Raw genomic sequence first — 12,168 nt, 5'->3', positions numbered from 1 at the left:
ATTTTGATTATTATTAAAATAACGACAGAAGGCACTCACGTTCAGCTGTTGCTATGGACTGCCCCAAGCAGAGTGTAAACAGTGTCAAAATAGTCACGCGAACAGGATGGGCCAATTCATACCTTGCTATCTCGTGTTTAGTCATCTCGTTTTGAACGTGTTAAACATCATTTCCAATCATGAAAATGATTACACACAAAAATATGTTACACTTGTATCAATATCAGAGGATTGCATCAAAACCTGGCACTGACATCCATCTCTCCCAACTGTTACAAGTCAGGACCCTAGAGATACACAACGAATCCACCAATCACATGGCGTTCTGCTGAGATATTATCTTGTTGTTTTAGAGTTTGGTTTCCTGTTTCTTTTCACAAGTTCCGCATGTAAATCTGTATAAATATGAGCAGTATCTACATCCATTCTTCAGAAACTGCTTCAGCTGTCTGTTTTGGGTGAGTACACGTTTTAGTTCTACTAGTTTAATTAAATACGTTGATGTAGGAAAGATCGGGGTTAGAATATCTCTTCAGCAACCCATGCTTGCCGTAAAAGGCAACTATGCTTGTCGTAAGAGGCGACTAACGGGATCGGGTGGTCAGGCTCGCTGACTCGGTTGATACATGTCATCTATATTGCGTAGATCCTTTCTCATGATGTCAATCACTGGATTGTCTGGTCCAGGCTCGATTATTTCCAAACCGCCGTGATATGGCTGGAATATTGCTGAGTGCGGCGTTAAACAACAAACATTAAAGAAATGAAAACTGTAACATTATGGGAGAGTGTGCCGCAATCTGATTGGCTGAAAAACTTTGTGAACTGGGACAAGAAAAAGTCTTGACGTTTTATTGCATATATTTTCTTCAATGACAGCAGGGTATTTTTCATTCCCAATAACACATTTGAATAAACAACGTTCGGTATGAATATTGAGTGAGTGAGTGATTATGTTTTACGTCGCTTTTTAGCAATATTCCAGCGATATCACGTCGGGAGACCCCAGAAATGAGCTTCACACATTGTACCCATATGGGGAGAGAACGCTTTAACTTCTAGGCTACCCCATCGCCCTGGTTTGAATATCGTCGTCCTTTGATGTAATGTTGGTAAATGTCTTCGTCAGAACTTCATGGTATTGTATACGGTCATCCGTGAATACAATCCGCCACTAAAAGAGCTACTGAGCCCGATACTATTAGTTATGATGTCTTTAGATGCCGGATACGGTGTCATATTTTCCTGCTAACCTGATATGACACCGTATCGGCAACTGAAGACACCATAACGAATTTATTATGACGAAAAGTATATACTCTTTGGAAACTTATCGCAAATGTCATGTCAAAATGAAAACTTGACACTTACAATCTTACGTTGACGTGAAGGTTCAAAGGGAGACTACTCTTCAAACCTTAGAGGCCAAAACGTGTTGAAAATTTTAACTATAATCTTTATCGTTTGAAGCTACACATGTAATCATTATTCTACCCCGGATCTTCACGGGTCGAATATTATAATTAGATATTAGTAGATAACATAAGTTCGTCAGGATGAACACAGTGAGCCCTTCTGAATTCTACCATGAAAAAACTAATCCTAAATTAACCTCTTGAGTGGTATCACCAAAGATCTTGGGTTTTTGTATGTTTTGGGTTGCTTTGGCGATTTGAATAATGTTTTAAAATGTTATTTTATAAACAGATGGACATCAACAATGTTTCACCTACACTTTTTACAAACTTCAAGTGGCATTCCGGGTCAGGTGGTGATTTATGACAGTTACCGGTGTGTTGGAGATACAGATATTTAAAACATGATTCATTATCCTTTCCTTCAGCCATTTGCAAAACACAACAGATTGTGAGTAGTTTGTTCCACTGGTGATGGCATTGGTAATATGGAGAATTATTCTTAATGTCACGCAGATAGTATCAGTTCGTCAGGATGCGTCTGTTCCTCGTCCTCCTGCTCGTGGCCCTGGTGGTGCTCCCGGAGTCGGACGCCTGGGGTAGAAGAAGGAGGTGGATCCGGATCCGGGGTCGTCGAATTCTTCGAGCCGCTGGACGGGTTTACCGTTTTTACAATCGATACCGACACATCATCAATCCAGTTGTCTGTAAGAGCAGGACTAAACGTTCCGAGCTTTCATTCACATTTAGTGGTAATGAAAACTGTAACAAATATGAAGAGCACTATTGTCTTATTCCGCTGAATGCAAGTCACGTGTCCACTTCCAAGATATTCTTTTGCCTATATACGTTTGTTTTAACAAGACAATCTCAAATAACATTATCTACATATTCAGATGAGTTGACGAAAAATCTTTTTTATTGTATCTTTTTTATTTCTGTGGCCAGGAGTTTTCACACACATGAAGGTTTTCTTTTACCCTGCCAACACAGTGGGAAGGCAATGCTCGGATGCACGACAGGCTAGGGAATATTTAGCAATGCCGCATATGAAGTGAAGGGTTTATTATCCCCGCTTCGATTATATACAACTTAACATTTGACAGGGATATTGTGAGTGCCCTGGTGGGGGATTGTGTATTTTTGCTTTTGCTTGAAATGAAAGTTTAACGGGTGTCAGTTTCATGCAAATCGCATCCTATTCTAACGCGAACGTATCCAAAGATGTATCCCCCCATTTTGACAACTGATAATATTCATATCAACTATTTTGAACCATTTAGTTGAAAGGAGCTAATTATTTCAAATGAAAATCTATCGTCAAATGGCAGTGTAAAAATGTCAAATACAACTAGAGCCACTCCTGGCGTTTGTGAATAACACTCATATAATAATATCTAGATTTAAAAAAATGTTAAGATTCCAGTAATGAAGTGACAGTAAATGTGACGTCATCGGGCTAGTTATACTGAGTCGTTACGATGTTTTGACTTCATATTCATATCAAATACTTAGTACTATTTTGAACCATTTAGTTGAAAGGAGCTAATTATTTCAAATGAAAATCTGTCGTCAAATGGCAGTGTAAAAATGTCAAATACAACTAGAGCCACTCCTGGCGTTTGTGAATAACATACATATAATAATATCTAGATTTTTAAAAATGTTAAGATTCCAGTAATGCAGTGACAGTAAATGTGACGTACTGAGTCGTTATGATGTTTTGACTTGAGTGAGTTTCGAACAATACTTCAGCCATTGTCAGATATGTGTGGGAGAGAAGCCTGTCGTTTAAGTTTACCACTTTATTAAAAACACAGTCAGCGGATCCTGCCACGATTAAGGGACGCTAGGGTACACGTACCTTGTCACCTTTGTTTGATCAACTATTTCAAGAATCAAGGAATGATGAACACGTTAGATCAAAGTATACAATGTGTAGTTGTTTGTTCGATGATTTCAATATAACACGAGACGACAGGTGAGCTTTCTGTTTAATGGACATTCTTTGCTTACAGCGACCATAGGCAAGCGGAATGCTGACGACATTGACAAGAACAAGGATGGCAATATTGACCAATCAGAAGCTGAGCAACTGATGGAAAGACAGGCAGCCGAGGATCTACTTTCACTTGCTGATGAAAATGGTGAAACAAATACTTACTTTTCACTTCATAATATTTTTAAGCAATATTTTTATGTTTCATTAAAAGTCTAGTAATACCAAGTAACTACATGTTACCGACATTTATTGTTTTAATGCTTTTCACGTCATGAATTCATTTTGACAAATCACTTCGACCATTTCAGGCGATTCGAACGTGAGTGTGGAAGAGTTCTCGAGAAGCATCCATGACTTCATGGCCATTGATGCAGGTAACAGAAACTATGGTCTGATTCAAGTGAAGTAGTAACTTGAGGTTTAACGCCGAGTTGAGCAGTTTCCCAGTTATGTGAGTCCCAGTTCGTTGAAATAAAAGCGACAAACCCCTTCCCATATTGACAAGATATAGTTGCCAAAAGCAGAGTCGATTGTACGTTTGTACGATTGTGTGTTTGAATCACTGTCATATAGCGATGATACCAGGTGTTCGCGACAAAGGTGAGTGGTTCAGGGATGGATCAAGGATAATAATCAGGACGAAACTGAAACCAGGAGAAGCGGATCCTGGTGCCTAAGACCTCTTGGCTCCCCGCAACACCTATTATTGATTGGATAGAACTTATTATTTTGTAACATAGAAACTGGATGTATTAATGGGTTTTTATTGCCTCCTTTCAGATCCTGCTTTGCAGAAGGAGCTCCGCGAGGCCCACGAGGATGCATTTGAAGATGACGCTGAATAATCCTCCCGATCAACATGTTGATAAACTGATTTCAATAAATCATTCTTGCAAACGTATACTGTTTCTTGTGCTATTAATTGACTCTAAGGCCTATTAATTAACTATATGTCATCATCAGGATTTGGAGTTGCGTCCCTTAGCAGTGCCAGAATCTGCTAATGGACGATCATTCTTTAACCGGAGCAAATTGTCAGGTGTACCTTGGGGCGTCTTAAATAGAATTAAGTTTTTGTGTATATTTATTTCGTTATTCCGCCTCGGTATGGGAAACATTCAATCACTCGACGAGTCTCATGACGATTTGAGGGAGTCTTTTCATAACACTCTAGTGGCGCCTGGCCAAGTTAGTCAACGTTGTCGGCGGCCTATGACGTAGCTCTTAGACGCCCCGCGGGTTGCAGACGCCGCATCGCTGGTATGAAATGGTTTATTTTATTTATTACTTTTATAACTTTTTGTTTAACTTTTACTTTTGTGTACACACAGGCAGACATCTACGCGATCAACATCTTCTTCCAATTGAGTTTAACAGAATAATACTTCAAACACATTAAGAGTCGACATTTATTAATTTAATACCTGATACGATACAACGGCCCACCTTTAGAATTCAGGAGTGCGGTCCACATAGCTGTCGTAGCTCTAAGATTATCGTAACACCCATACTTTAACATAAGACTTACGACTGTCGCGCCGCAACGATCGCCTTGTGGAACAAGGCCCAGAGCACTTCCAAGTTTACAGTCACGTCACAATTAAATACCCCATAATGTGATTTGTGGAATTTTGTTGCAAGATCCAACCGCGAAATCTGTCATGTGACGTAGCGAGAGGTAGGATTTGATTTTGATGAGAATACCTGCAATGTCGTTGAATATGACGAGGGATGTTGGGAGTTTTCAATATTTGGTAATGCAGCTTGTTCCTGCAGCACAGAAGCAGGTGCTTGGTATTACATACTATAAGTAGGTGTCATACAGCTCTATGTTTATTAAACGGGTGATCTCTTCACGGGCGAGTAATACATGAGGTTATTTTTATGAAGAACCTGCTCCAATTTGTCAGCGCCTTATCTACGTATTGGAGAAAACAGACTCACGAGGTTTTGGTAGACAGAGCATGCCCCCGCTGTTTTTCCCGACCCCCAGGGCATGCTCTGTCTACCAAAACCGAGGGAAAGTGTTTTTCCATACTTCTAAACCGAAAAAAGAAACTTAAAACAACATTTATCAACATTTTTATGTTTCGAACATACTTTCCATGAACCTTAGGAAACACGCGTAAAATATCTTGTACGGCGTATGGATCTTGAAAAGGACATTCTAAAAACCAGTGAAGCTTATCCTCGTGGTACACTCACTGGGCTACAGATATGAAGGTTGCGAGTTCGATCCTCGGTAATATAAAGAAAACATTTGTCATTTGATTTTACATTTCATTATATGTTACAATCTGAACGGAAGTTATATTATATAAAACCCCTGGGATATTATAGCAAATATGACTTGAATATCCTATTAAATGCCAGGGACTTTATAACGTTTAACCCGACTGGAAAGTAAAACCTCACAATAGGTTTTAATGCCTATAGAAAGAATTCTCTTACTTAATAGCGATCCCAATGAATAAGTTTATAAGTAGACCTCAGAACCTCGTGTTGGCATCATCTGTTGTCTGTTAGATGGTTATCTACATGTACCTGGGAGGCTTGAAGGTTCTAGAAGTTTAGGGATGGGACACTTTCTTCACAGCGGTATATAAGAGCGAGTGAGTTGGGTTTTACGCCGTTTTGAACAGTATTCTAGATATATCACGGCTTAATGTTTGAGGAAAGCCCGAAGTGATGCAGGCCTCTCACTTAGGTGAAACCGACGAGCTCGAGTATGGCGTTGACAAACATAATCGGGGCCAATCGGAATTCGAACCCACAATCATAGATTTCTGGCGTGCCCAAGGGACGCAACTCTGCACAGCGAATCGCAGTGCCTTAGACGAATGGGCCACCCGTGCCCTACAGTATATGAGAGCGACAAGAGGGCATTTTTGACCTGACTTGTGTTTTATCTACTTATATAAGATATATTTAGCTATAGGATAAATCGCAAAAAAACAATAAAGAACGAAGATGTGGTTTATCTCGTGTCGTTCTATCATGACGTTATGTCTGGAGATTTGAACATGCGCTCGCAATGACGTCGTATATTGGACAACGTTATTTTTGAGAGGGGAGTGTCTAGTCAGTTGTTCCCTATAGAAGCAACAGGGCAACGCAGATAAGAGATTGCATCCAAAAGCGGGAGAGATGAACCTGTCGGTATTGGGAGAAAAGGTACAGATTATCGACATGAGGATTGTAAGAATATGCGAGAAATTTCCACCTGTGTGACCGCCTCCTTGGTCTAGTGGTAGAGCGTCCGCCCGGGGAGGGGAAGGTCCGGGGTTCGATCCCCGACCGCTTCATACCAAAAGACGTTAAAAGATGGTACTTGTTGTTATCCTGTCAGGCGCTCGTCATTAAGGGGCTAAAACAAGGACTGGTCGGCTCGGAGTCAGTATACTGTTTCTGAATGGGGTATTCATGTTAAACTGCGGCATGGTATCTCAGTGAGCTAGCACTATAAATCGGCACTAGTACAAGCAGCCGCACAAACACACACACACACACACACACACGTACATGCACGTCGCTATATAAGTGCAATAATCTTGGACGCGACGTTAAACCCCATTTCACTTCACCTCCACCTGTGCATAAAATGGACTTGACCGACATTTCCGAGGTCGGATTCTGTTGAAGGGGTCATCATTATTTAAATACGGGTAAAAACATTTAAAGCTTGTACATTTCATCAACATCGCTGTACATATTGTTGATATCTCATATGAGAAATAAACGAAGAGTGCGAGGTGTTTATCGTACAATAAAATACTGCAGGGAAAATAAACCATGAGCAGTGCGAATTGTATACCTATTTATAAACAACCAAGGCCCGGCTTCGACTGCCCATATGGGTACATTGTGTGGAAGCCGTGCCCCACGCCGTGCACGTGGAATATGGAATATTGCTAAAAGCGGCGTAAAAGATTTGAAAACTGTCCTGCATATAGTTCATAGTTTCAAGAGAAGTCACACATCTATCATCATCTTCATAATGTAGTCTCTCCAGTTGCCTCCTCTTGAATTCACTCCACCCGTGATGAGGTGTTGAAATGTTTTATCATCGATATCCGTTGTGCATAAGAGAATGCAGCTTTCTCGGTAGTCAATGCCTCTCAGTGGTCTGGTATCAGTTCGAACTGATGAGTGAGTGAGTGAGTGAGTTTGGTTTTACTTTTAGCAATATTCCAGCAATATCACGGCGGGGGACACCAGAAACGGGCTTCACACATTGTACCCATGTCAGGAATCGAACCCGGATCTTAAGCATGACGAACGAACGCTTTAACCACTAGGCTACCCAACCGCCCCTTCTAACCGATGAATTACCCGATTGAATATAAACGCATGTCTTTGTTATATCCCGATAACATCTTGTCAGAAAACATGAAGATGATGTCAGTAAGACCGGTCCGTATACCGTGATAGGCTGATGAGATGTGAGGTGAAATGGGATTAACGTCGCATCCAAGATTTTTGCAATTTTATGGCGACGTGCATGAACGTGTCTGTGTGTGTAACATGAATACCCAACTCAGACACAGTATACTGACTCCAAGCCGATCTTGTTTTAGCCCCTTATGCAGAGCGCCAGACAGGATGACAACAAGGCGGACGCTCTACCACTAGACCACGGAGGCGCAAACAGCACTGCCACCTTCATTATTAGGATTCTATCATTAAGTGTTGTGGAAATGAAGAGACCCTATCCTTACGCTTGACATTGCTCCACATACAATCACTTTAGTGAGTGAGTGAGTTGGGTTTAATGCCGCTTTTAACAGTATTCCAGTTATATCGCAGCGTCTCAGCTTAATGTGGGAGGAAAGCCCGAAGTGATGCAGGTCTCAACGTTTACCACTTCGGTGAAACCCATAACCACAAGGCTACCCGACCGCCCCTCCTCTACTTACAGTTTATCAAAGCGTACCGCCACCATCGGGTCCAGTTATCCAGGTTGTGGTATATAATGGCATCAGATGTTTTCGCTTTGGTAACGCCGAAGCAATGTTCCAGCTATATGACGGCGGTCTGTAAATAATGGAGTCTGGACCAGACCATCCAGTGACTGACCTCATGAGCATCGGTCTTCAAAATTGACATCCTTCCACCATGTCATAGAGCCTGGCCACCCGACCCGTATAGTCGTCTCATTCGACAGGTATTTGTTGCTGAAGACTAATTCCAACAGGGATCTTCTCGGGCCTTTTAGGGAAACAGATGTACAGTCTTGTCTTGTGATACAACATTCGTTCATCCGACAATCGGCTTTATCCGACACTAATGATGGGAACTGATTAAATCAGTGCTATTTGGACCCATTACGAATATTTAATGTTTCATTTTTATTACGTGTTTGTATCGTTATATATTGTGTAGTTGTCCGATTTTTTACCATGAACGCTGATACTACTTAATTTCGTTTATCCGACATACTCGTTAATTCGACATAAACATATGCAACCAACAATGTCGGATTAACGGGACTTGACTGTATTTGTGTTGTATCGTATATACCAAATAGTATGAACATATAATTATTTTCCTATTATTAATATTTAAACTCTTTATCATATAATGCCAATCTTAAAATAATTGGACTTGAAGACATATTATATTCACTATAGTAATTTTTATAGACACCACGTAGGGATACAAAGTTTTGTGAACAGCCACCTTTCTGATATAGTGCCAAATAATAAGCACTCACACACTGGGAAACCAGTGAGGTGAAATGGGGTTTAACGTCGCATCCAAGATTATTGCACTTTTATAGCGACGTGCATGCACGTGTATGTGTGTACTCATATATATAAGAAAGCGGCGTTAAACCATATTCACTCATTATATATACTGAGTGAATATGGTTTTACGCCGATTTTAGCAATATACCAGCATATACCAGCAATATCACGGATGGGGACACCAGGAATTGGCATCACGTTGTACCCGTGTTGGGAATCGAACCCGGGTCTTTGGCAAATTCAGCGAATGCTTTAGCCTCTAGGCTTCCCCACCGCCCTCTTACATGATTTTTGTGCATGTTTTATAATGACTTACGGACATGTATACATTTCTTGTCAATTTAAAAAATATATACTATATAATTTTTGCAGCAAGAGTACCTTGATGTCATTAGCCAATCAGAACCTGGGGTCCTCACGGAAAACCATAAGGATGGTAAAAGTGATAAAATCGTTACCTTTCCCATTACACAAAGTTGTGGTATGCTTACTTATTAAAGTGTTATGTTAGCATTGTCAGGGTTGGAGGAAATGCTGAAGAGGTGAGGTGTAATGGGTTTAACGTCGCGTCCAAGATTATTGCACTAATATAGCGACGTGCCTGAACGTGTGTGTGGGTGCTTGTACTAGTCCGGACTGATGCCGATATATAGTGCTAGCTCACTCAGATACCATGCCGCAGTTAAACAGTAATACCCCATTCAGACACAGTATGCTTACTCCGAGCCGACCAGGCCATGTCTTTTAGTATGATGTGTCCGGGGATCGAACCCCGGGCATTCCGCACCCCGGGCGGACGCTCTACCACTAGACCACGGAGGCGTACCAAACGCCAAAGAAAACAATGACAGGACAATCACGGAACGAACACAATGTACATGCTGAACATACCCGTGAAGATCCGGGTTAGAACAGGTCTTCAGAAACCCATGCTTGCCGTAAGAGGCTACTAACGGGATCGGGTGGTCAGGCTCGCTGACTTGGTTGATGCAAGTCATCGTATCCCAACTGCGTAGATCAATGCTCATGAGATCAATCACTGGATTATCTGGTCCAAACTCAAATATTAGCTCGAAATATGACTGGAAGCACTCCTAGGTCGTGGGGATTCAAAATTGTACAAATGGTTGGGCTGACGCTGAGGGACACAACGTATCTTATTCAGGGTGGGGTTGTTTCTAAATATCCAGAAAATACTTGTAACATCCATAAATTATCAGGGAACCAATTTGCCTCAGGTTTTACCCAAAGTATTAATCGTTCACTACATTTCCTAAAAAATTGTTTACATCATTGATTGTCAGGTGCCAGGTGCTACGAACAGCCGCACGCAGAGCAGAGTAGCGATCTTGTGACACATTATGTATTGTAAATGATGCATGGTAAGTGATGTATTGTAAGTAGTGTATTGTAAATGATGTATTCTAAATGATGTACTGTAAGCAGTATATTGTAAATGATGTATTGTAAGTAGTGTATTGTTAATGATGTATTGTAAGTAGTGTATTGTAAGTGATGTATTGTACGTAGTGCATTGTAAATGATGTAAAGTAAGTAGTGTATTGTAAATGATGCATTGTCAGTTGTGTATTGTAAATGATGTATGGTAAGTAGTGTATTGTAAATGATGTATCGTAAGTAGTATATTGTAAATGATGTATTGTAAGTAATGTATTGTATATAATGTATTAGAATCAGAGTATTGTAAGTAAGGTGTTGTAAGTAGTGTATTGTAAATGATGTATTGTAAGTAGTGTATTGTAAATGATGCATTGTAAGTAGTGTATTGTAAATGATGCATCGTAAGAAGTTTATTGTAAATGATGTATTGTAAATGATGTATTATAAGTAATGTATTGAAAAAAAATGTATTGTACATGATGTATGGTAAGTAGTGTATTGTAAATTATGTATTGTAAGTAGTGTATTGTAAATGATGTATTGTAAGTAGTGTATTGTAAATGATGTATTGTAAGTAAAGTATTGTAAATGATGTATTGTAAATAATGTATTGAAAGTAGTGTATTGTAAGTAATGTTTTGTAAACGATGCATTGTAAGTAGTGTATTGTAAATGATGCATTGTAAGTGATGTATTGTAAATGATGTATTGTAAGTAATGCTTTGAAAATAATGTATTGTAAATGATGTATGGTAAGTAGTGTATTATAAATTATGTATTGCAAGTAGTTTATTTTAAATGATGCATTGGAAGTAGTGTATTGTAAATGATGTATTGCAAGTATTGTATTGTAAATGATGCATTGTAAGTAGTGTATTGTAAATGATGTATTGTAAGTAGTGTATTGTAAATGATGCATGGTAAGTATTCTATTGTAAATGATGCATTGAAAATAATGTATTGTAAATGATGTTTTGTAAGTAATGTATTGTAAGACGTGTATTGTAAGTAATGCATCGTAAATAATGTATTAGAATTAGTAAATTGTATTAATGTGTTGTAATTAGTGTATTTTAAATGATCCATTGTAAGTAGTATATTGTAAATGATGTATTGTAAGTAGTGTATTGTAAATGATTTATTGTAATTAGTTTATTGTAAATGATGTATTGCAAGTAGTGTATTGTAAATGATGCATTGTAAGTAGTGTATTGTAAGAAGTGTGTTGTAAATGATGTATTGTAAGTAGTTTATTGTATATGATGTATTGTAAGTAGTGTATTGTAAATTATGCATTGAAAGTAATGTATTGTAAATGATGTATTTTGAGCAGTGTATTGTAAATAATGTATTTAAAGTAGTGTATTGTAAGTAATGTGTTGTGAATAGTGTATTGTAAATGATGTATTGTAAGTTGCATATTGTGAATAATGTATTGAAAGTAACATATTGTTAGTAATGTATTGTAAGTAATGTATTGTAAGCAATGAATTGTAAATAATGTATTGTAAATGATGTATTGTAATCTGAGCATGAGTCGTAGGACGCTCTTTGAAATCTTGGTAGAAAGAGCATGCTTGATTGTATCTGAAAAGTTGTGAAA

The 12,168-nt window shown here is 39.0% G+C and overlaps 1 protein-coding gene across 1 annotated transcript; it reads left to right on the top strand.

Annotated features, from left to right (window-relative positions):
* The first annotated feature begins 435 nt into the window (after positions 1 to 435).
* Positions 436 to 4,318, top strand: LOC139445804 (uncharacterized). Its single transcript, XM_071227030.1, has 5 exons — positions 436 to 458; positions 1,932 to 2,122; positions 3,434 to 3,562; positions 3,726 to 3,791; positions 4,198 to 4,318. Exons 2-5 carry the CDS (start codon positions 1,951 to 1,953, stop codon positions 4,260 to 4,262), a joined length of 432 nt encoding a protein of 143 aa, XP_071083131.1. The 5' UTR covers positions 436 to 458; positions 1,932 to 1,950; the 3' UTR covers positions 4,263 to 4,318.
* Positions 4,319 to 12,168: the final 7,850 nt, after the last annotated feature.

The sequence above is a fragment of the Haliotis cracherodii genome, unplaced genomic scaffold, assembly GCF_022045235.1.
Source record: "Haliotis cracherodii isolate W230 unplaced genomic scaffold, xgHalCrac1.p SCAF_6, whole genome shotgun sequence".
NCBI lineage: Eukaryota > Metazoa > Mollusca > Gastropoda > Lepetellida > Haliotidae > Haliotis > Haliotis cracherodii.
Note: the sequence above shows the minus strand (reverse complement) of the source record. Positions and strands in the feature narration are given on the sequence as shown.